This window comes from Camelus dromedarius, chromosome 5 (assembly GCF_036321535.1).
Source record: "Camelus dromedarius isolate mCamDro1 chromosome 5, mCamDro1.pat, whole genome shotgun sequence".
Classification (NCBI taxonomy): domain Eukaryota; kingdom Metazoa; phylum Chordata; class Mammalia; order Artiodactyla; family Camelidae; genus Camelus; species Camelus dromedarius.
In genome coordinates, this window is record NC_087440.1 from 32,491,207 (window position 1) to 32,513,450 (window position 22,244).

The following is a 22,244-nucleotide window of genomic DNA, read 5'->3' on the forward strand; positions in this document are numbered from 1 at the left end:
ACCGAAATAACACCTCAAATGGGATCAAAGAGCTAAATGTGAAAAGTCAAACCAAGCGAGTACTAGAAGAAAGACAAAAAATTTACTTTCGTAAAAATATCTAACAAACACCCATGTTGAAAGCAGCGCTATTCACGGTGGCCAAGAGATGGGAGCAACCCAAGTGTCTACGGACACCCGGACCCTTTTCTCCTAAGCCCTTACCCACACCAGCCCCCACTGCGCTCTCGGCCGGTGTTCTCATTTTCAGTGTGACGAGGGTCTCCTTCTGGTTTTGTCAACCTAAAGTGATACAAACTCTACACAATGTGTTCACTAAAATAAAATGACTTTTATGCTAAAGAATAGCCCATGACTACTACATCAATGTGGTAATCAAATAAAAGAGTTCTGAAGTCACATAATTTAAACCTAAACTTTTAACACCTTGAGGGAACGAGAAAGAACCAGCTGGGAGGTTCTTCTACATCCATCAAATGTTAACTACTCCTCACAGTGTGAATTTTGCCATCTGAACTTCTGCAGTGTCCATAATCTTAAATGGAATAATCACTGAACACAAATCAAATGGAAAGCGCACTCCCCTGGGAGTTTGCTGGGGACCAGGTCGGTGCTCCGGGCCTCCTGTAAATGTCAGAAGGAGGAAGGGCTGCACGGAACAGGGCTCTTCCTCTGCCCTCTCCTCCCCCTTCAACCAGCAAGCGCGCTTTCCATGTGCCACGCAAACATCTAATAATGAGACTGTTCTCCTTGAGAATATATAACTAAGAAAAAATTCCTATTCGTAGGTGGTGGCAAATATAGCAAAAATAACTGAGTATTGGCAAAGATATTGTTGATTAAAATTTTGTCAATAAATCCTTATACTGAACACTAGGCAAATGACTTTCTGACAAGAAATGTCTATAAAAGAATGATCAAATTTACCAAAGCATTTCTATGTATAGCCAGTTGGATTCCAAAAAGTTTCATTTTGAAAAAAAAAATTCATTTGGATGTCAATTTAAAGAAGATTGCATTTAAAAGGAGGAACGAGCCAGCTAGGAGTGAAACTAAAATGTTCTGATCCACAGTCAGATGCATTATCCATTGTGACCCTGGCTCCCCATTGCCAGTTGGATTTGATATCTGTTTATAGTATATTCCATTTAAGATTATGGACACTGCAGAAGTTCAGATGGCAAAATTCACACTGTGAGGAGTAGTTAACATTTGATGGATGTAGAAGAACCTCCCAGCTGGTTCTTTCTCGTTCCCTCAAGGTGTTAAAAGTTTAGGTTTAAATTATGTGACTTCAGAACTCTTTTGATTACCACATTGATGTAGTAGTCATGGGCTATTCTTTAGCATAAAAGTCATTTTATTTTAGTGAACACATTGTGTAGAGTTTGTATCACTTTAGGTTGACAAAACCAGAAGGAGACCCTCGTCACACTGAAAATGAGAACACCGGCCGAGAGCGCAGTGGGGGCTGGTGTGGGTAAGGGCTTAGGAGAAAAGGGTCCGGGTGTCCGTAGACACTTGGGTTGCTCCCATCTCTTGGCCACTGTGAATACCGCTGCTTTCAACATGGGTGTTTGTTAGATATTTTTACGAAAGTAAATTTTTTGTCTTTCTTCTAGTACTCGCTTGGTTTGACTTTTCACATTTAGCTCTTTGATCCCATTTGAGGTGTTATTTCGGTTTATGATGAGAAGCCCGGATCCAGCTTTATCTTTTCTCCCCAAATGACTATCAGTTTGTTTAGACAGCATCTATTAAGAGTTCACTGTTTCCCAGTGATTTGAGACGCCACGTGACCCACATGTTAAAGTGGGCCGCGTGTGGAATTTCAGTTCTGTTCCTTTGGTCGGCCTGTCCTACCCACGCCGATGGCACACGGTTTGGGGTACACCTTAACACCTAGCGGGGAGTCTCTGGGAGGGTAACAATAAGGAGCCTTGCTCTGGGGAGAGAGATGTCTCTCCATCACTCCCTGAGGCTGTGGGTGGAGCAGTGACAGAGGAAGGGAGGACGCTCATCCTGACCCCCAGGACGGTAGGGACAGGGGTTTGCATGTCCTGGGCAAGAGACCCTATTTTCCGGGAGGAGCTCAGACTCAGTCCTGGTGTACATTTATTGTGTTCTGAATCATGTTTACGAACAAATGAGAAATCAGTTATTTCGGCTCTAGGCTTAGACATTTATTAAGGCTCTGGGAACCACCCTGGAGCTGGCCTCTGCCCCAGAAAGAGTCAGTTTCAGTGGGGTCTCAGTCTGGTCCCCGCTTTGCAAAGCGTCTCATTGTTCTCCTTATCCAGGGTTGGAAGCTGGAAACCCTGGTGAAGACTGCTGGAGGAGTTCCCAACTGATTTCCATAGGAGACAATGCCCTGGGCCATGTTGTTACACACCAGGGGGCCTCCAGAGTCTCCCTGTGGAAACAGAGGAAGGGACGCTAAGCCAGGCCTCCCCCCTCCAGGGCTCCCACTCCTGCTGCCCTAGGTCTGGCCCTCAGAGAAGACAGGGGTGGGTGGGCTCCTTCCATTGCTGGGTGTGTGTGAGATGGCTGGGTGGTGGGGGTACAGAAGTCAAGCTTCTGGATTTTTCCATCACTGGCCTTCAGCCCTGGCTGAGGTTACTTCTCCAGGCAACCCAGGTCAAGGTACCCTCACCCTCCCCAGGAGAAGGTTGCACTTGTGTGTCCTGTGTGTCTGCTGCTCCTCCTGGTCCCCAGAGACAGGATTGATGGGAAAAGCCCCCACCTCACTCTGGTCTGGGTTCCAGACTGAGGCCACAAGGATGTAGTCTGTCCCCAGTACCCAGTCTGCCCAGCCCCCTCTGCCTCATGCAGGGTTTGGTGATGCCCATGGTCTTACCAGGAAGGCAGACTTCATTTCTCTTGGGTCCCCCACACAAATCTGCGTTTGGCCAGTGTAGAAACTGAAGCGTCTGTGACACTCCCCATTCCTCTGCACTCTCAGCTGCACAACCCGGAGTGTGTCTGTCCTCCTGTTCAGGCCGACCAGGCCCCAGCCGGTCGCGGTGCACACGGTCCCCGGACTCAGCCTGCTCTGGCTCTGAGGCAGGGCCACTGGCATCACGGCTCGATTCCGCCTGACTCTGCTCGCCAGCTGGCCGGAGGAGGGCAGGCACTCAGGGGCCACGTATGCCGACCTCACCCCGTGCCCACCAGTGCCCTGGGCATCTGCCCCTGCTTCCTCCTCCCTGGTCCCAGACCCATGAGGCTCCAGCTGGGAGCAGCCATGTGGGCTGAAGAAGCAGAGGGTCAGGCAGGCGGTACCTGCAGTAACATGATGTCGTTCTGGTTGTTCTGCTGATTGTATCTGGGGTGGCGGATGGCTCTGCGCACAGATACTTGCTGCTGGGTGCTTTCAGACCTGCTGATGTTGTGGGCCCCCAGGATCACATTCATTTGGCTGCAGAGGAAGGGAGGCTAGAGGTAGGTATGAGCTGCTGCAGGAGCTCAGGTCCGCAGCTCTGCGGGCCAGGGGAACAGCCCAGGCAGGAGACTGCAGCTGAGGGAACTGAGGAGAGGGTGGGGTTGGGGCTGATTGACCTGTGCCCCAGCCTTGAGCTGGGGATGGGGGTATGCAGAGCTCTTAAGTTTTGCCTCCCCCAGAATAACAGAGAAAGAACTTGAATCCCTATTCTGAGCCCTGATGTGTGCCTTCGATCTCCCCTTCTGCTCTTTTTTTTTTATCACGTCCTCCTTTTCTCCCCATTTGCACTGGCCACCCCCTGCCCCCAAGACCCACCTGGTCTGTTTTTGACCCCTTCCTGGCTAGAACCCTGCTTACAGATGGCTCCCCTCGTGAACTCTTCTGGGTCTGCCTTACTGGCTGCCAGAAGCTCCTTAGTTCCTCACCTTCCCAAGCAGTGAGCCGCTGTCATGACAAAGTCTTCTCGCACCAGGAATCCTCCACAAGTTATGAGAGCCAGTGAAGTTCGGCCGCGAACATATGCCATGTAGGGGAAGGAATGGGGCCTGGCTTCTTGTCCTCCGATGATCTTCCCTGAAAGGAAGCATTAGGCACTTATCTCTGCACTGGTGGTGGTGGTGGTGGGGGGGATGTGGGCATCAGTTTGGTGACTCCCGAAAGCCGGGAAGATTGGGATGCAGGAGAGATGATTGAGGCACAGGGGAAGTTGGTGGTGGGAATTGGGGTCTGCAGAGCAGCAGCACTGGGAGAGGGCTCCAGATTCTGCAGGAAGCACTGCTGACTCCCCATCCCAGCCTCTGCTCCCTCCCACCTCCCCACAAGGCAGGGCCAGGTCCAGCCCCCAGAAGGAGGAGGGTTTCTCTGCTGTCAGGATGGCAAATCCAGAGCCCTCTGGAGTGGCCTCTCCCTGAACCTCTGTGGTACTATCTTCCTCAGGGAGCGTCCCAGATCCCTGGGAGTCCAGCTCAAGGCCCGCCCGGGCCCAGCACGGGACTGGTGTTTAAGGATCTAGACGTGGGCTGATGCGGCTGCTATCGCTGTGTCTTCCTCTCCTAGGCTCTGCCCCATGAGCTGCAGAAGGAGTGTGGACGCCGCCACGGAGAACAGCAAGTACTGTATCCCAGGGGCAATTCCAAGAGCTTTCTCTGCGGGAGGTACTCTCACTCTCAGTGATTCTCTGAGGTAGGCGTTGACAGAATCCCTGTTTTACAGATGAGAAAGCTGAGGAGCTGTGAACTCCCATGAGCTGCCCAATGGTACAGCGTTAGGAGGTGCCTGGGCGGTCTGGGCCCAGCGTCTATGGGACAGAGAAGGTCACTCACCTGCCCTCGCCCTGGGGGGCAGGAGCAAGACCACCAGGAGCAGGAGTGGCCGCATCTTCCTGGGAAGGCCGGCCAGGCAGTTGCTGCTGGTGCTTCCTCCTGCCAGACTTTGAGCCCCTGAGAGAGGAAGGAAGGGGGAGGTGGGGGCTGGAGAATCCGCAGCCCCATCCCCTGCTGCTGTGCTAGATTTCATCACCCAAGGGTGCCCACGGGGCTAGCCCACCAACTGCCCGTGGTGTGGGGAAAGAGGGCCCCCCAGGCTGTCACCCAATACCCTGTAGAGCTGCTGAGTCGGTGCCGGGAGCAGAAATGGGAACCCAGGGCCCCAAGGACGGGGGCTGGGGCGCTGTGTCCCAAAGCCCCAAACCCACCAAATTCAGTAACCTCCCAAGGAGCCTGAAAGCTGGTAGCTGTCTGTTTCCTCATTTCCTCTCGCTTCCGAGCACAGTTTTGCCTGCCAGGCGCCATGAGGCCAAGTAATACAGAAACGTCCGAGTTTGGAGCAGAGAAAGGTGTACTGCAGGGCTGAGCAAGGAGAACAGGGGACACACGTCTGAAAACCCTGGAAGCCCCCAGAGGTTTCAGCAAGGCATTTTTAAAGGCCAGGTGAGGGAGGGGCGTCCCAGGGCATGTGATCGGCTCATGCACAGTTCTCTGATTGGATGACGTGAGGTAACACAGCTGTTAACATTATCAGTCCCCAGGACAAGAAGGTCTGGGGGCCTCGTGCTCATGATCATCAGATAGTTCATTTTTTCCATTTGGTGGAGGTTTGTAGCGTCGGAAACCTCAGGAAACATGCATAGGACATTATCTGGGCACTTCAGAGGGAAGCCACAGCAGAGGACAGGGCGTTGGGGGAGGGGTCTGTCCCAGGGAGGCCCCATAGGGTCCTGCTGGATACACTCTCCCCCTGGGACTGGAGCCTGCTTGTCTTCTCATCTGTCCTGGCCCCCTGCTCAGACCATGGCTACTTCCACTTCTTTCTAGAACTTGTCAAGCAGATTGAGCAGCTCTCTCTCCTGAGCAGGTGGACGGCACTGCCAGGGAAAGAGCAGGGAAGAACGAGGCTCTGCCCCTGACCGTTACCGTCCAGGTCACTTGAGCCCCAACAGACTCAGTGGAAATCACGACACTGCGAAAGACCCCAATTTTCCTGCTTCCTCCTCAGGGTGAAGGCTTTTGTGTCCCACAGGGACATGGTTGCAAAAATATCAGAAGAGGAAACTAATACAATTCTCAGTTGTTTATGAATTGTGATAAGCCCTCTTGAAAATCTTATGAAAGTTAAGGATTTTCTCCCTGTCCGTAAACACACACAGCTTAGCACTTACTTCAAAGCTGCAAAGAACTTAGTCCTTTCTCTAATACATGTATTGTGTCTTAGGTGTATTATGGTTACAGCTCATGAAATGTGTTTCTGTATCTGAGAAGTACTAAGCAGAAAGCAGGGCAAAGGGGAAATAGTGTAACAGCTGTGTAAGTGCCTGAGCATTAGGAGATCTGAATTTATTCTTACTTAAATTTTTCAGCACTTTATTTTGTTTTAAAAACATTAACACAACTTTAAAAGAAGAGAGAGAGAGAAAAGGATAAAGAATAGAGTGCAAAGAAAGGGGAGTGAAAATAGGCACCCAGTTGAGACATGGGTAGCAGCGCATCGCCAGGGGCTGCGATTTCACTCCATCTTCCTACCAAAAACAACCAAAACTAACCCGAGGAAAAGGTCTCAAACTCTTCAAAGCTTTGAAGAACTGCCAAAGCAAGAGTGATTACCAGGCCACAACTGAAGGAACAATGGGAGTTCACTCAGACAGCTACTATTGTTCTGAGGAAATTTACTGAACACACAAAATTTGAACTTCTCTTGATGAGCACGTAAGGTGAGCGGCACGGAAACGACAGACCAAGACCCACACGAGCAGCTCTAACCAGACCCTCTGCGCGGTGATCTGGGGACTCGTAGGTCTACAAGCTCACACTGACAACGAAGAGTTAATCGGCTAATCCTTGCATGTAATTTCATGAAAGATGGAATTACCTGGACTTTCATGAACTCCCCAAGCTTGAACTTCCGTTCATGTGCTTATGAACTGTTTCCCAAGTGCTTGGCAGAATCAAATGCAAGTGTAGAGGAAATTCACTTAATTCCAGTATTTAAATTTTCAAGTGTAGTAACAGGCATGTAGTCAAATACATTACTTATGACCTGAACGTACCTAGAGAACATTCTTCCATATGGCAAATGTCATTCTGTGTTGTGACTTTAAAGTTTCCATAGCGTTCAAGCTATAAAAAATTTTAAAAGCTTATCCCCAATGTAGTGCTGGATTAAGTACTGTTTCTAAGATGTCACTTGTGTAAGGTGTTTAGGCATTACCTTCTCCACTTTTCTCTGTGTGGTTGATGACGACATCAGACTCCTTTTCCCGTTTTTTTTTAGGACCTTTAGGTACAGGTGTGAAAGTGCCACTTTCTCTATGTAATTGCTGAATCTCAGTATTATCATTTTTGTCATCCTTTTCAATCAGATAAGCAAAATGGTTAATATTTTTAATTTGCATTGATTAATTGGCGAGCTTTTGCTTTTCCTCAAATATTTATTAGGTTTTTAAAAATAACTTGCCTACTAATGTTCTTAGCCTAGATTTCGTTCTTTTGTTTTCTCAGCCTAGTTTCTAGAGTGGGGATAATGTAGACGGTAAAGGCTGCATGATATACAATGTGAATGTGTAATATTTTACTAGCTCCCTATTTTGGACATCAACACTGATTCCATTTTGAGATCTTTTATTAAGTAATGGTGTGATGAACATCTCTGTGAGTAACCCTTTTATACACCCCCCACAAACACACACTTTAGACCTAACGCAGGATAAAGTCCTAGAAATAAAATCACTAGAAGAAAGAGAGAAATAATGTAAACACACACAGAAATCGTTCCAAGGAGCCACCCAGGGCAGTCCGGTCTTCATGAAGCTACAGTCTTTATATGGTAATAGTTTTCCTCCTAATCTACCTCACACTATGTCAAGTCCTACTGCCAGGTGTAAGGGGGCAGGCTGACCCGTCAGACACCGCCTCGCAAGTCCACACACCCTTGCCCGTAGCGGTGGATATCCTTGGCCACTCTGCCGCTGGTTCTGGCTCACACCCTGGGACAGACTTATCTTTATTTATATTACATGTAGGGGCATGAACCTCAGTCCAGAAACCCAGGAGATGCCTCGTTTCAAGGGGAAGACAGTTTGCTGTGACCCAGATGTCCTGTATCTATCAAACAGTACCGCCAGTGAGTTGGATGTGACAGAACACAACAAATTCACAGTAATTGGACAAACACTGAATTGAGTGAGATGAACATCAAGAAGAGAAGGCTCTAAAAACAATAGCAAATGAATCACATGTGTATGAAAGCAAAATCCAGCACCTTCAAAAATAGGACGAAAAGAAATTGAAACACTGTAACTGACTATACTTCAATAAGAATTTTTTAAATTAAGAAAATACTGTATGAAGGAAATAAAAGCTTATGCTTCCCACAAGACAGCCCATAAGGCCTTCTGCTGAGTCTTCCCTGGAGCTCACAGCCCCCGCAGAGGCACATTTGAGAGAAGAGTTGGATGAGGGTCCAGGGGAACGTAGAAGAAATTTCTCATCACTGTAAGTTTCCCAATGACGGGGACAGAGCCTGTTATGTGCTGGCACAAAGAGAGGGATCAACCCTTGACTACTGATGGACGGCGAAGTGGTGCTTTCCTGCCCAGCAGCCCTGGGTCCCTTTGGCTCACAAGGCTGCCATATCCCAGGCCGCCAGCAGGGGGAGGCAGGGGTCTGAGTGCAGGACAGGCTGAAGGCCTGAGGCTGCTGGGAGTCTCCACAGGCCTTGGTGCTGCCTAAGCCCCTGGGGCGTGCTGGGCTGGACCGAGGGCCTGAGCTGGCCTGCCCAGGTGGGAGGTGGGTTCTGGCTTCTCTGATAAGCACCAGGTGGGCTGGCACCTCAGCTAAGGCAGGGACAAGCAGTGGAGGAGAACTCACACGGGCAATGGGACCTCTGCTGGGGAGAAGGCAGGGAGGCTGTCTCAAGGCAGGGTGAGCAGGCAGGGAAAGGAGCTGGTGGCCAGGGCCCTCAAATGGAAAACAGGGGCTGGTGTGGGCCGGTCAGTCAGGGAGCAAGGCTGACTGAGCTCAGTGCCGGGAGCAGAGCAGGACATGGGACCGGGGGAGGCTGAGGGCCATTGTGGGAGCATCCCAGCCTCCTAAGCTATGGCCAGTGCTGGTTACAGGGGAAGCCTGCCCTCACCGGAGAGAGGCCCTGGAAACAGGAAACTGAGTGTCCCTGGTATGGCCCCTGACCTCCTGGGTTCCTGGATTCACCCTCCTTCCGCTGACCTGCTCTTTACTCTGCCGATTGCCGAGGGGTTGATGACAGATGTGGCTTAGAGAAGCTAAGAGGTTCCCGAGGCCCAGAGAGGACCACTCTGGGGGAGAGAAGGCTGTCCTTTTCTAATGGACAGTCCTTTAGACTCAGCCCTTGCAGAAGGATAAGCACCAAAGACGTGTAACTGGGAAATCAACTGTAACCCAGAAGGATCCCATGGGGCCTTCCCGGGGGGGGGGGGGCAGACCCCTCCCCCATAGGCTCTGCTGGAGCTCCTCTCTGAAGTACCCAGATAATAGTATCTCCTGCATATTTCCTGAGTTTTTCAGATGCTCAAAACCACCACCAGATTGAAGAAATTAACCACTTGATGATCAAGCGTAAGTAGCACACAGACCTGGCATCTAAGGATCAACCACCATCAACTAATCAGAGGACTGTGCACAGCTGAGCACACACCCTGGGCCGCCCCACCCTCAGCGAGCCTTTAAAAAGGCTCAGCTGAAAGCCTTTGGGGAGTTTGGGATTTGAGGAACATGAGCCACGGGTTCTCTTGGCTCGGCCCTGCAACAAACCTTTCTCCGCTCCAAACTCCAACGTTTTAGTTTGTTTGGACTCACGGTGCGTCGGGCACAGGAGCTTGCATTCAGTAACACAATGAGACTCTAGACAGACAGCATGGGATTTAGGGCGGAGCGAGGCCTGGGGAGAAAGGCAGAAGCAGAACCCCGAGCTGGCAGCAGAGGGCTGCCTGGGGCAGGGCTGTTGCATATCAGAAGTGGTCGCTGAATAAACAGGAATTCAGTCATCTTTGCTCTAGAGATCCCTTTATTATGGCCCTGCGATCCCACTGCCAACCCCTATGGGATTCTTGCCGCTGCCCCAGGAAGATGGCCAGCCCACAAAAAGGTGAGTCTCCAGCTTGCTGTTAGAGGCGCTTCATTGTTCTCTTTATCCAGGGCAGGAAGTGGGAGACCTTGGTGAAGACTCCTGGAGGTGTCCCGTTCTGTTTCCCACAGGAGAAAATGCCCTGGACCAGGTTTTTGCACACGAGGGGCCCTCCGGAGTCGCCCTGTGGGCAGAGAGAGGAAGGACTGAGGGTCCTCAGCGGGGCCCGCCCTCCCTGGAGCCTGGGGCTGGGTGCTGTCTGTCAGGGACCAGGGCAGGGTCCCAGGGCTCCCGTCTGGCTCTAACTGGTCTTTACTGAGACCCAGGCCAACCTTTCTTCTCAGTCCTCATGGAAACTCTGCTGATAACACAGCTGCCACATGACTGATCCTTCCGCCCCCTCCACCCTGACCCACTCAGGAAAAATATCTAAAGTGTGGACTCATGGACCAGGCTGCCCAAGCCCTCGGGCTGAGGAATGAAGATGGCCTCTCCCCAGCCCCAGACCTTCCCTGAGTTCTGCTCCCCGGGGCCTGTGTGCCTAGATGCTGGAAACCTGACCTTGAAGCTGGTCTTCACCGTGCTCGGGTCCCCCACACAAATCTGGGTGGCGTGGCTGTAATAGCCTGGGAAGAGGGATTCGCACACACGATCTTCCTGCACCGTCAGCACTGCCTCCTGCAGAGTGGTGGCTGGAACGCCCACCGCCACCTGCCCCCAGCCGGCCACAGCGCACGCCTGTCCTGGCTTCACCCGGGCCCGGTCCCCGGGCAGCCTGAGGGGCCTCACAGCTGCCGTCTGCTTGGCCTTTCTCTGCAGCTGATGGGGAGAGACAGGGTCCAGCTCAGCCAGTGGCCTCCGGGCCGGGACACTGCAGTGAGACCGCAGAGCCCTCGCTCTCACCTGAGCCCCGGGGACAGGTCGGGCGGCCAGGACGGGAGGGAGGAAAGGGACTGGTTGCAGTGGGAGGGGAGACAGTGTGTCTCCAGGAGGGCAGAGAAGCGGGGAGGTTCCTTACCTGCAGTAACATGATGTCACTGGAGTGGTCCTTAGGATTATAGTCTGGGTGGGGGATGGCTCTTCTCACTGGGACCACCTGCTGGGTCCCCTCCTGCTTCTTGATGTTGTGGGCCCCCAGGGTGACATTGATTGAGCTGCACAGAGAGCAGAGAGCGTGTGGGGAGTGTGGTGTCACAGGAGGGCCAGCCCCAGAGCCGTGCGGGGTTGGTGACACGGGGGCAGAGCAGGGCTGCAGCTGAGGGGAAATTGAGGCCACAGAAGGTCCTGGGGCGGAGTGACGCCCAGCCCTGTGCTTCTCAATGACATGAAGGCAGGGACATGATGGAGCTTTCTCAGCAGTATCGTGAAATTTCTCTGAGTTTGCACTTTGACTTCAATGCGTGCTTTCTTCCTCACTGATGCTGCTTTTGGCCGGTCGGGTCCCCGCCTTCTCACCTATGCGTGTTGCTCTCACCTCTGATCCCCGGACCTCGAAACTTACTGCCCTGTTTCTCAGCTTCTCATCACCTTAGTCCTGCCGTCAGATGGTCGTCTGATGAGCTCTCTCGGTCTTGTGTTATGAGAAGCTGCGGGCCCTCCCTGGGCTCGGCCCCCCGGCAGAGGACGGGGTCCCTGCGGGGGTGTCAGGAGGGGAAGGCTGGCTGCTGCCCCTCACCTTCCCCTGCAGTGAGCAGCCGTCAGAACAAAGTCCTTCTGCACGAGGACACCGCCACACCGCCTCATCCTCTCCTGATCCAGAAACTGAACGAACGCCATGTAGGGGCGGGAGTGGGGCTTGGCCTCGTGGCCCCCGATGATCTCCCCTGAAAGAGAGGGCTGGGAGACAGGGTGACAGGGGCGGCTGTGGTCAGGAGTGAAAATCAGGAAGGTGGCGTTTGAGGTGTGTCCACAGAGCCCTGCAGACCCCAGGGGAGTGTCCTCCAGGTTCTCTTTGCAACAGAGTAACATTTTCTAACCTCAAGCCTCAGACTCCCCCTCGGAGAAAGGGGGTCAGCTTGTCCTTCACGTCCTGCTTCAGACACGTTCGTGGCGGAGGCAAGGTCTGCCTTCAACGTGGTGGAGCCCCGGAGAATGGTGGACAGGACTCCCTGATGAGCCTTCGCTCCCTGCGGGTCTCCCTGACTACTCTGAGCCTCTGTTAGCAGATTGATAGGTGTCCTTTTCTAATAATCTTCCTACGAGCTTACGGAGTGGGATTCTCTGAAATCCTCGTGTCCTAGGGCCTAACACACCCTAGGGTTGCAGTGAACACTCCGGCTGCATGAGTGATAGCCTCCAGTTGGCTTTTGGCTGAAGTTTGGCAGGGACGGCGCTGGTGGATTCAAGGGCACAGGGGTGGGGAGGGCACTGCCAAAGGCACTGGGGCCACTGAGGGCCTGGGAGGCAGGGGAGGTGGGACTGGAAGTGGGCTGCGTGGGGCCGGGGCAGAGCTTAGCACCCGGAGAGCTTTGGGTGCTGCCATCCTGCCACTTCTGATCCATCGCACCCTGGGCTCCTGTCCTGGGCAGGACCGAGGGGTGGGGGGCCCTGAGAGACTTCACCGGTCCTTGAGCTGGGTCCACTGACCACTCCCAGCCTGCAGTGGCTTCGGCTGAGCTGCCCTTTCCCGGGTTGGAGTGAGGGGTTTTACTTACTTGGTTTTTGTAGCTTCACATCCTCTGCCAAATGCACAACCCACTTTCCCGGTGTGAGAGAGAGAGAGAGAGGGGCTGTGCCCTGCTAAAGCTTCCAGTGAGCACCCTGCCTTCCTGCCATCCGCCCATGTGAATGTCTGGGCGGCATCGAACTTGTTTGTCTGGGTTTGGGCCTGGAGCTGGGGTTCAGAAATTGGAGCTGGGCAGGAGGGTCAGGAGAACAGGGGGCTTAGTGAGATGGACCCAGGCCCGAGGAATGGGGATTGTCACTCACCTGTCCCCGCCCGGCGGGCAGAAGAACGGCCATCACGAGCAGGAGTGGCTGCATCTTCCCTGAAAGTCTGCGCAGGTTGAGCTGCTGGTCTTCCTTCCTTCCAGACACAAAGCCCAGGGGACCGGAGGAGGGGAGGCTCAGCCCGGCACAGACTCCTGGGCCGGATGTCAGCCAGCAACGTGGGGGTCCCTGGTCCCTGCCTTGGGCTGGGTGAGAAGGGCGCTGTCACCACACTTGCCCTCCCACTGCTGAGTCACAAGGTGAAAACAAGAAGCAAGCACAAGAGAGTGAAGTCTGAGGTGCGGCCAGCAGAGGGGCTGGACCCCCAGAGTCGGCTCCATCATGAATCAAGAGTGTCCCCATGTCCCCACTCTTGGTTCTTTTCCATTCAGATGAAATCAGACTCGGATGCCGTTCATCCTAATAGTTACTCTGCACTGAGTGTTCTCTGTCCAGTGTCCAGAGACCCGTGTCTCTGATGCCCTTGTCCGTGGCGATCCTGACCTCTTGCGTGCTTCCCCACACTCTCACCCCCGTGGGGCCAGAAGAGAAAGGGAAAGGAAGGCACGAGGAGTTCTAAATAGCCCAATTCCAATGCCGACAGAACAGCCGCTTACGAGTCAGTAGACAAAGAGTGGAAGGAAAGACACTTAAGCATTCGTGATGATGACTTCGGGGTGGTAGAATTCCCAGTAATTTTTATTTTCTTATTTATATGTTCTGTATTTAAGCGTCTTTCTGTGATGAGCATGTGTTACTTCTATAGACCCAAAATGCGTTTTCCCTTAGTGAGACTCACTGACCAATGCAAACATTCAGTAAGCCTCTCCTCCTCAGCCGAGCCTTCTCTCAGGTGCATGGTTTTTGAAAAAGTTCACTTTCCTGAACATTCTTATATAAAAAAATTAAGAGATGTTGAAAAGTAGAAGAAAAAGTTTGCTCAGTATGCTGTAGGCTGTTAGACATCTTTGAAACATTAGGAAACCCCTGAGACCAATACTTTTCATTACAATGAGTTTCCTTTGGAGATATGTATGTGTACACACACAGACACACACACACAGACACACACACACACACAGACACACACACACACACAGACACACACACACACACACACACACAATCAGGAACAGTGGAGGTGGGGGAGGCTGGCTCAGACCAAGATGGGAGAGCGCCCTGCAGCTCACCTGGGGCTGCAGGAGGCTGAGCTGTCCGGACACCCGAGGCTGCACTGAGCCCTGGGCCCAAGACTCCAAGCCGGAGCTGGGCCAGGCCCCGGGGCTGGGCCTGGGAACTCTGAGGCGCTCCTGAAACGTTCTCAGGCTTCTGAGCTCTGGCTACTCTGATGTGGGAGGAAGTTCTGCAGGGGTGAGCTACACTCTTTCAAAGCCTCCCCTCTTCCATTTCTGTTCGGGTGGAGAAGTCCCCCCACCCCCACCCCAGCGCGTCTCAGGGGATCCTCCTTTGAAATCTGGATCCTCTTACGTTGCCATGTGGCCCTGGAATGTTGGGGTGCGGTGGGGGTGGGGACGAGGGAGGAGGTGGGAGCGTCCTCTAGATGAGGGTCAGTTTTCCTGAGGAGATGTCTCCGTGTTCTGATGGACTCACAGGCAGCCTGGCCGGGAAGCTGACACTGGGGACGTGTGATCGGAGGGCGCTGGCTGTCACTGCAACAGGATTTTTATTCCAGAGTTGGAAGGAGGGGTCTGCTGGAGGGGGAAGCCAGGGACAGGCCGGAAAATTGAACAGAGGGTTGCCAGACACTCTTGTTACCTAACGAATCTGTGTGGATGAATAAAGGAGGAATCAATGACTTCTGAAGATGACAGTTTATTACATCCCTGGCAGCCTCCCCTCCATCCCCTTGGCCCAATGCCGTTCTGGCCTCTGCCCCAGAGAAGATGGACAGATCCATCCCGGGGCACCTCAGTCTGGTCCCTGAAGTTCACAGATTCTCATTGTGTTTTGTATCCAGTACAGAAAGCTCGAGATTCTGGTATAGACACTTGAAGGTGTACCATCCTTGGTTCCAAAGGAGACAATGCCCTGGGCCACACTGTTACACAGTAAGGGGCCTCCAGAGTCTCCCTGTGGACAGAGAGGGGAAGGAGTGAGCTGGGTCATCTTGTGGTCTGACCCTCCCTGCCGCCCAGGGGGTGGGTGGTCTCTGTTAGGGGGCCGTGGCTGATATGAAGGTTTTGGGTCCTGAGGTTTCAGCCCAGCCTTGTTCATCCCCCGTTCTCCTCCCCTAGGAAGTCTCTGCCCATATGTGTGGGACAATCTCCCATCCCCCAGGGAGACAGGACCAGAGACTGGATAGGAGGAAATGTTGCAGACGTGGAGATACGGCTAGTTCCCACTGCCAGGGATGTGCCCAGGGCTTTGCCTGGATAACGCTGGGGATCTCACCTCAAAACAATTCTCCCTGTTTCTTCGGTTCCCTGCACATATCTGGGTGGTGGCATCGTAATGTTTGTAGTGATGGATGCATTGCTGGTCTGTTTGGACTTCAAGCTCTGCCTCCTGCAGTTTTGCTGCTGCAGGTTTGTTCACGCCAAGAAGCCCCCATCCGGCCACACTGCACACCATCCCTGGCTTCACCGGCTCCTTCCCCTGGGGCAGCCGGATGGGGCTCACAGCGGTGGTCAGGTTGGCCTTCCTCGTCAGCTGAAGGCAGAGGAAAGGCATTCTAACCTACCCATGGCCCACAAAGACTGCAGGGACAGTCGTAGGGTTGCTTTCTTCACAGCTCTGGGATAATTGAAGGGGTCGTACCGGAAGGAGGGACAGGAGTGAGGTGATGGGGGATGCAAAGCCCTGGGGTTAAAGTGTGTGAGAACCGGTGCAGCCACGCGCCCCGCCTGCAGTAACATGACGTCGTTGGCCGTGTTTTCATCATCATCATCTGGGTGGGGGATGGCTCTTCTCACCCGGATGACCTGCTGGGTCCCCTCCTGCTCGAGGATGTTGTGGGCCCCCAGGGTGATGCTGATTGAGCTGCACAGATAGAGAGAGAGAGGGAGGTGGAGTCACAGGCTCGGGACAGGGCAGGACTGGAGCGGAGAGAATTCTAGGCAGTGGGGCCCTGGGGCAGAGCATCTCGGTTCTGTCCGCTTGCGGGCAGCCCGGGCTGGGCGGCAGTTCCTGGAGAGCACTTAGGGTGCTGAGTTCTCACAGGGCCTGCCTGCCTGTAAGCCAGTCCGTGCATCTGTCTCACATTTGAACTCTGGGCTCCAGGGCTTAACCTTGGCTTCCTTCCATCCCAGCTTTGGGCAGTTCCTTTCTCCGCAGGCCACTCGCATTGATCTGTCCCTCTCTCCTCAAAGCCTAGCTGTCCTCCAAAGAGCTCGTCTGTGTTACTAGGTGGCCCAGGCCTGCGGCCCCTGAGAAGAGGGCTCCCTGTGAGGCGCTGACAGAGGGGCGGGGGCCCAGGCGCTGCTCCTCACCTGCCCCAGCAGTGAGCTGCTGTCAGCACGAAGTCCTCACGCGCCAGAAAACCGCCCCAGAGTATAATGTTCCCTGAAGTCTGGATCTGAAGAAATGCCATGTAGGGACGAGAATGCGGCTCGGCCTCATAGCCCCTGATGATTTTCCCTAAAAGAAACATCCCAGCCTGCCTGTGTGCTCGTGGAGCATTCGGCTGGAGCAGGCAGATGGGGTCAGATTTGCTGGTCTCTGAGGGAGTTGGGCACAGTCCAGAAAGCTTCGGCAGGTAGACCATCCAGGATGCGTATGAGCGTAGTGTCTCAGCAGGTGTGTGCCAGTGTGGGATGGGCCTGGGCCTCTGCGGGTGGGGACAGTCACTCACCTGCGTCCCCGGTGGCGGACAGAGGATGGGCTGCCAGGAGCAGAAGCAGGAGCAGCTCTCCACAAAGGCTGCCCAGTTCTTCCTTCCAGTGTTTTAACCTTAAGTGTCTCCTCCGATGTTGTGGCCTCCATCCTACAAGGCTTCTCCGAAATCCTCACACTGCTTTTTGATCAAGTCCCTGGGTCTGAGTGGAGTATGAACTTGTCAGAGCACCAGTAGCTCTTGGCTTGGTGCCAGCTGCAGCAGCAGAAAACAGGAAATGAAGCTACAAGTAAAGGGTGGTTGGAGATGTTGTATCCGCCAACAGCTGGTCCCCCACCCTAGCAACCTGGGTCTTATGATAATAGATCAAAGAACGTCGTCATTTCTGTAGTTTACTATAGATCACCAGGGTAATTCTTTATTGAGGCCCCTTTTGTGGGAGACTGTGGGGGACACTGGAGATGAGAATCCTCGCTTCTAGGGGAGGAGACAAAACCGTCAGTGATCAGACGAGGGTGGTGAAGTCCATGGTTAGAGGGAGGGACAGAATGGTATGGAGTAATGTTTTAATTACTAAAGAACTGAGTGGTTTGAAAGAACGACATTGCTTTTACCCAGGAGTCTGCATTTTGGTCAGGGTGCAGCGTGGATGTCTCCCCTGTGCTACCCTTGCTGTCAAGGTGGCTTGAAGCCTGGAAGCTGGAACCACCTGAGGGCTCACTCACACACACCCAGTGCTTGGTGCTGGCTGCTCACTGAGCATGTTGGTTTCTCTCCATGAGGGCCTCTCAAGTAGTCTCAGTTGTTTGGTTCTCTGCCAGCATGGTGGTTGGCTTCCTCAGAGTGAGTATCTCCTACAGAGCAAGCCGGGCAGAAGCTGTGTTGTTTTTATTACCTAGATTTTGAAGTCATATGGCCTCTATTCTACCATATTCCATCTTGGAAAATCGAGTGCTCCCACCAGATTAGAAAAGAAGGGCTACAGACCCCACCTCCCAGCGGGAGGAGCGATGCAGTCATGTACGAGGAACCTGTGGGGTGGAGACAGACAGTGGCAGTCCCCGCGGAGCACAGCCTACCTCGGTGCTGCAGGTGCCTGTGGTCAGGGCGCTTGAAACCTCTGCTCTACCTCAGCCTAGTCAGAGCCTTTGACTAGGCTGGGGTCTGCTCTGTCCAATCCACATATACTGAGAGTGGAAGAAGAACGGCTCTCCCGAAAGTTATTCTCTTTGATGAGTTACTGATACCACGTGAAGTGGGAAAGGATGCCAGGGAGCCAAGTAGAATTCCCACACCACTGTGCAGAGAATTGCACTTCTAATATCCCTGTACTATTTGCTAAACAAGTTATCCTGATCATGTCCCCGTAATGGAAAAGGAGGACAGAGGTGAATTTCATGGAGGTGAAATTATTGTTAGTTCTAAACATCTTGATTCCAAGTCTCTTAAAAAGCAACGAAATTATAGCTAAAGAAAAAGCACATTGTCAGTAGTGATTCAGGCTGGAGAGCCACAGCAAACAAGAGCTCGGATGAGGACAGGAAGGACATTCTGCCCAGCTGAGAAGGAGGAACTTCTCAGGAGATCCACCCCTGCCCTGGGCCTGCTTCCCGGGCTGTGGGAGAGAAATGTCTGCTCAGGAAGGCCCCTCCCTCCCCGGTGGGGGCTCCGTCCTTGAGTGGCAGCCCGAGAATGTGCCTGCCTGGTGTCCAGGACCCGTGGTGTCTTCCCCTCCTCTCTGCCATAGGACACAGGGCAAGGAGGTAAGGCACTCTGGCCCCAGGACCAGAGAGGTTCCTGTCTTCTCCTGATGGTACTCAGCTTCAGCCCTGGCAGAAGGGCAGGCCCTGGAAAGCCAGGTGTGGGGGACCTGGGTATAGCTTTGCACGGGGTTTAGGGGAAGTGATGGTGGGAGGGGGAAGAGGAGGAAGCAGAAACCAGCAGAACAGTGTCATTGGCTTTCGAAGCACAGAGCTGGTGCCTGTGAATGGGGGTCAACAAATAAACAAGAAACCAACTCTTCCTGCTCAGCTAAGAGGCTTTATTCCGTTGCTGGCCCCCCAACCCAGTGTGATCCTAGATCAGCTCCAGGGAAGACGGCCCGGTTCTTGCAGTTGGAGACTTTTCATGGTTTTCTTTATCCAGGGCAGGAAACTTGAGACTTTGGTGCAGGCCCGTGGAGTGGACCCATCATTTTGTCCATAGGAGACAATGCCCTGGGCCACATTGTCACACACGAGAGGGCCCCCGGAGTCCCCCTGAGGGCAGAGGGAGGGAAAGGACTGAGCCCGCTCTCCTCCTGGTCCCACCTTCCCTGCCCTCCCAGGCCCCCTCTCGGGGGACGCCCCACCTTGCATAGCCTCTACGTAGGAGGTCAGAGGGCAGGGCTGGCTCCCATGGACCCCTTGGCTGCCAAGCCCTGACCCTGGACATTGTCACTGCTTCACTTCACCCCGGGTGGCAGCTCCTTCTCCTCCCCCAGGTCCCTGATCCTCTCCCTATGGAGGTGCTGTGGGATGGTGGCTCCAGGCTGCTGTTTAAGGACAGGGAAGCAGGTGGGTGGGGCTGACACTCAGCGCGGAGGACGAGCCCTTAATCGAGGCGTGTTCCAGCTCTAAGAGGCACCTGGTTTTAACTACCACACACTCAGGTAGCACAGTTTTCTAACACCTGTGCCTCACTGTGTTGCAAATTCCTCCTTCTGGAGGGGAACCGTTTTGGATTCACTCTAGGTCCTTTGTAGCCTTGCAGAGGCCCTAGACACTTCCAGCTCTGGCTGTTCCCCTCTTGTCTTCCTGGACAGAAAGATCCCAGCCTAGAGGGTGAGGCAGTCCGCACGACTTGGGTCCTCAGGTCCCAGATCTCCCAGAGCCAAGCAAGGCATTCTGTCATTCTCACCTTAAAGGAAGCTTTCTTTTTCTTTGGGTCCCCCACACACAGCTGGATGATATTGTTGTAATAATTGCGTAGGTGGGATTCACACTTTTGATCCTCTTGCACGATCAGCTTTACCTCCTGCAGTGTGTCTGGGTAATTGTTCATCGCCACCGCCACCCGCCCCCAGCCAGCCACATCGCACGCCTGTCCTGGCTTCACCCGGGCCCGGTCCCCGGGCAGCCTGAGGGGCCTCACAGCTGCCGTCTGCTTGGCCTTTCTCTGCAGCTGATGGGGAGAGACAGGGTCCAGCTCAGCCAGTGGCCTCCGGGCCGGGACACTGCAGTGAGACCGCAGAGCCCTCGCTCTCACCTGAGCCCCGGGGACAGGTCGGGCGGCCAGGACGGGAGGGAGGAAAGGGACTGGTTGCAGTCGGAGGGGAGACAATGTGTCTCCACGAGGGCGAGAGAATCGCGGAGGTTTCCTTACCTGCAGTAACATGATGTCATTGGCATAGTTCCTCTTATTATAGTCTGGGTGGCGGATGGCTTTTCTCACTGGAATCACCTGCTGGGTCCTCTCTTGCTTCTTGATGTTGTGGGCCCCCAGGGTGACATTGATTGAGCTGCACAGAGAGCAGAGAGGGTGTGGGGAGTGTGGTGTCACAGGAGGGCCAGCCCCGGAGCCATGTGGGGTTGGTGACATGGGGGCAGAGCAGGGCTGCAGCTGAGGGGAAATCAAGGTGACAAAATGGCCTGGAGGCCGAGCTCTCCATACCCTGTTTCTTGGCAGCCGATGTGTGATTCTGGAGCCATTGTTAAAGGCACGGGAGTTCTCGAGGGTCAGTACCCCCCGCAGGAAAACAGCTGGAATTGCACTAGTTTGCATTCTGATACCCAGGCATGCCCTACCTTTAGTATTTTTTGCCTCAGCAATGCCGCTGGCACTGACCTGCCCCTCTCCCCACTGCCCGCTTTCTCACCCTCTCAGGAGCCCTCCCAGCTCATGTGTTCCTAGGAGCCTGGTTGTTCCTGGAGAAAAAGGTAGGACTCCCTGCCAGGGGCTTTCAGGAGGGTGGGGGCTGCTGGCTGCTTCTCACCTTCCCCAACAGTGAGCGGCGGTCAGCACGAAGTCCTCTCGTATCAGGAACCCGCCACACCTGCTCCGGACATCCTGATTCCAGATCTGAAGATACGCCATGTAGGGGCGGGAGTGGGGCTTGGCCTCATGGCCCCCGATGATCTCCCCTGAAGGAAAAGTTTGTCTTGCTTGTTTGCACCCACTGAGTACACCCGGCAGGCTTCTGCCCCATGCTCAGAACTGCTGGGCATGGTGGGGGCCCAGCCTGGCCTGGATTTCAGAGGACTGGGGAGGGTCTTCAACTTCCTCCTCTTGGTCTGCGAATCTGTTTTCCACACACAACTGAAAGTGAGCATCTTAGGGACAGCAAAGTCCCAGAGGCTTCCGGAAACTCCAATCCTGACTGTGCTTTGTGTCAGGTGAGTTTCCGGGGGCAATGTTATCCTGTGATGTCTAGGACAGCCCTGCTTTCCAGTGCTGGGGACTTTAGTGTAGGGATCTAGAAGCTGTCATAGCCTATTTCCCAGGACCTGACATGTAGTCAGTGGCCAGTAGGTGCTGGCTGCATGAAGGAAGGACCCAGTGGGCCTCAGGATGAGGGTGGTTGGTAGGGCCGGTGCTGGTGGGAGTCTGGAAAGCAGAGGTCAGGTCTGCCAAACAGTGGCTTCATCCTTGAAAGAGAGGAGCCTCTAATGGCCTCGGAAGGAAAACTGAGCTGGAGATAGGGACTGAGGGGCCTTGGGACTGAGCAAAGGCAACAGCACCAGCTCCTGGGTCTGCTGAGTTCTGGGCCTCTCTCCTAAGTAGGTGCTGAGGGGAGCACCTATTTTATCCTCGTGGCAGAAGTCAGGCCCGCTCTGCCCTCTGCAGGGGGAATTTAGTATTTTCTCTTTTCCAGTTTCCAACCCTCTGTCATCATCTAGAAAAGTTCTGCTTTCCAGATGGCAGAAGTAGGGCCTGAGGAGGGGATAGTACCCACTGGCTCCTCTTGAGAACAGCATTCTTCTCTGCCATTCCTGCCAGTGGCGTCTCCAGCATCATACTTGGGGGTATGAGATGGGAAAGGAGCTGGTGTTCAAAACGTTCCTGGTGGATAGATGGGTCAGGGATATGCAGAGAGGGAAGGAGATCTGTGCCAAATGGGGGATGTAGTTGGGCCTCTGAGAGTGGGGATGGTCACTCACCTGCATTTGTCCCAGGGGGCAGTAAAAAGGCCAGTGGGAGCAGGAGCAGGAGCGGCTGCATCTTCCCAGGAAGGCTGCCCAGGTTGGAGCTGCTGGTGCTTCCTTGTTGCTCTCTTTTAGCCCCCAGGAGAGGAAGGAGGTACGAGTGGGCTCGGTGACCTGGTGTTCCCCTCTGGTTTTGTGGTGCTTCATCCGAGAAGGCTTTCTATGAAAGCTGCCCCGCCCCCACTCCGTCTACCTGATGATGTTCTCTGGGTGATTGTGTGAGAAACGTGCAGTGACCACGTCAGTACCCACAGGTGATGACTCAGAGCAGACCACTTGTTCCAGCTCAGAGCAGGAACCCCAGAGT

General features: G+C 53.8%; 4 protein-coding genes and 1 long non-coding RNA gene across 11 annotated transcripts in view; 1 reads left to right on the plus strand and 4 right to left on the minus strand.

Moving 5' to 3' along the window:
- Positions 1-2,123: 2,123 nt before the first annotated feature.
- LOC105106639 (cathepsin G) lies at positions 2,124-6,167 on the minus strand. The gene is made up of 5 exons (XM_031452781.2): positions 4,765-6,167; positions 3,868-4,015; positions 3,283-3,418; positions 2,858-3,112; positions 2,124-2,413 (listed from the first exon to the last, which is right to left on the minus strand). The coding sequence occupies exons 1-5, from the start codon at positions 4,955-4,957 to the stop codon at positions 2,252-2,254; spliced, it is 894 nt and encodes a 297-aa protein (XP_031308641.2). The 5' UTR covers positions 4,958-6,167; the 3' UTR covers positions 2,124-2,251.
- Positions 6,168-9,955: 3,788 nt separating this feature from the next.
- LOC105106638 (granzyme H) lies at positions 9,956-14,298 on the minus strand. 2 transcript variants are annotated; one of them, XM_031453514.2, is made up of 6 exons: positions 14,152-14,298; positions 12,962-13,167; positions 11,709-11,869; positions 11,052-11,187; positions 10,595-10,852; positions 9,956-10,217 (listed from the first exon to the last, which is right to left on the minus strand). In XM_031453514.2, the coding sequence occupies exons 2-6, from the start codon at positions 13,013-13,015 to the stop codon at positions 10,074-10,076; spliced, it is 753 nt and encodes a 250-aa protein (XP_031309374.2). In that variant the 5' UTR covers positions 13,016-13,167; positions 14,152-14,298; the 3' UTR covers positions 9,956-10,073. The 2 variants fall into 2 exon arrangements, with proteins under 2 accessions (XP_031309374.2, XP_031309373.2); XM_031453513.2 differs by lacking the exons at positions 12,962-13,167; positions 14,152-14,298 and adding an exon at positions 12,688-12,913.
- A 220-nt stretch (positions 14,299-14,518) lies between these two features.
- On the minus strand, positions 14,519-16,511 carry LOC116153492 (mast cell protease 1A). The gene is made up of 5 exons (XM_031453516.2): positions 16,411-16,511; positions 15,826-15,961; positions 15,374-15,631; positions 14,983-15,052; positions 14,519-14,673 (listed from the first exon to the last, which is right to left on the minus strand). The coding sequence occupies exons 1-5, from the start codon at positions 16,509-16,511 to the stop codon at positions 14,519-14,521; spliced, it is 720 nt and encodes a 239-aa protein (XP_031309376.2).
- Positions 14,779-22,121, minus strand: LOC105094200 (granzyme B). Of its 2 annotated transcripts, XM_064485867.1 has the most exons (9): positions 21,893-22,121; positions 20,728-20,875; positions 20,118-20,253; positions 19,653-19,916; positions 17,486-19,012; positions 16,773-17,037; positions 15,740-15,961; positions 15,374-15,631; positions 14,779-15,052 (listed from the first exon to the last, which is right to left on the minus strand). In XM_064485867.1, exons 1-5 carry the CDS (start codon positions 21,951-21,953, stop codon positions 18,836-18,838), a joined length of 786 nt encoding a protein of 261 aa, XP_064341937.1. In that variant the 5' UTR covers positions 21,954-22,121; the 3' UTR covers positions 14,779-15,052; positions 15,374-15,631; positions 15,740-15,961; positions 16,773-17,037; positions 17,486-18,835. The 2 variants fall into 2 exon arrangements, with proteins under 2 accessions (XP_064341937.1, XP_010984482.3); XM_010986180.3 differs by having other exon boundaries at positions 16,773-19,012.
- Positions 18,384-22,244, plus strand: part of LOC116153493 (uncharacterized) — a 149,983-nt gene continuing 146,122 nt past the window's right edge. For 4 of the 5 annotated variants that reach the window (XR_010380921.1, XR_010380922.1, XR_010380917.1 and 1 more), the window contains exons 1-2: positions 18,384-18,517; positions 20,619-20,671. This is a non-coding gene — a long non-coding RNA (uncharacterized LOC116153493). Of the gene's footprint in view, positions 18,518-20,359; positions 20,470-20,618; positions 20,672-22,244 lie in introns of those variants that run through there. The other variant, XR_010380918.1, reaches the window with a different exon arrangement.

Excerpts from the sequence above, each read along its gene's own strand:
- LOC105106639 (XM_031452781.2), bottom strand. The coding sequence starts at position 4,957 with ATGAAATCTAGCACAGCAGCAGGGGATGGGGCTGCGGATTCTCCAGCC. Across the intron at positions 4,016-4,764 it reads GCCCCCCAGGGCGAGGGCAG|GGAAGATCATCGGAGGACAA; the intron begins GTGAGTGACCTT and ends GCTTCCTTTCAG. Across the intron at positions 2,414-2,857 it reads AAATGAAGTCTGCCTTCCTG|GGAGACTCTGGAGGCCCCCT; the intron begins GTAAGACCATGG and ends CTGTTTCCACAG.
- LOC105106638 (XM_031453514.2), bottom strand. The coding sequence starts at position 13,015 with ATGCAGCCACTCCTGCTCGTGATGGCCGTTCTTCTGCCCGCCGGGCGG. Across the intron at positions 11,870-12,961 it reads TGCCCGCCGGGCGGGGACAG|CCCTCTCTTTCAGGGGAGAT; the intron begins GTGAGTGACAAT and ends CCTGTCTCCCAG. Across the intron at positions 10,218-10,594 it reads CGGTGAAGACCAGCTTCAAG|GGCGACTCCGGAGGGCCCCT; the intron begins GTCAGGTTTCCA and ends CTCTGCCCACAG.
- LOC116153492 (XM_031453516.2), bottom strand. The coding sequence starts at position 16,511 with ATGGCATTTCTTCAGATCCAGACTTCAGGGAACATTATACTCTGGGGC. Across the intron at positions 15,962-16,410 it reads GCAGCTCACTGCTGGGGCAG|CTCAATCAGCATCACCCTGG; the intron begins GTGAGGAGCAGC and ends CTATCTGTGCAG. Across the intron at positions 14,674-14,982 it reads CTCCTTTGGAACCAAGGATG|CAGACCCCTCCTTCCAACTC; the intron begins GTACACCTTCAA and ends TTCCCCCTCCAG.
- LOC105094200 (XM_064485867.1), bottom strand. The coding sequence starts at position 21,953 with ATGCAGCCGCTCCTGCTCCTGCTCCCACTGGCCTTTTTACTGCCCCCT. Across the intron at positions 19,917-20,117 it reads ATGACATCATGTTACTGCAG|CTGCAGAGAAAGGCCAAGCA; the intron begins GTAAGGAAACCT and ends TCTCCCCATCAG. Across the intron at positions 19,013-19,652 it reads AAAAGAAAGCTTCCTTTAAG|GGGGACTCCGGGGGCCCTCT; the intron begins GTGAGAATGACA and ends CTCTGCCCTCAG.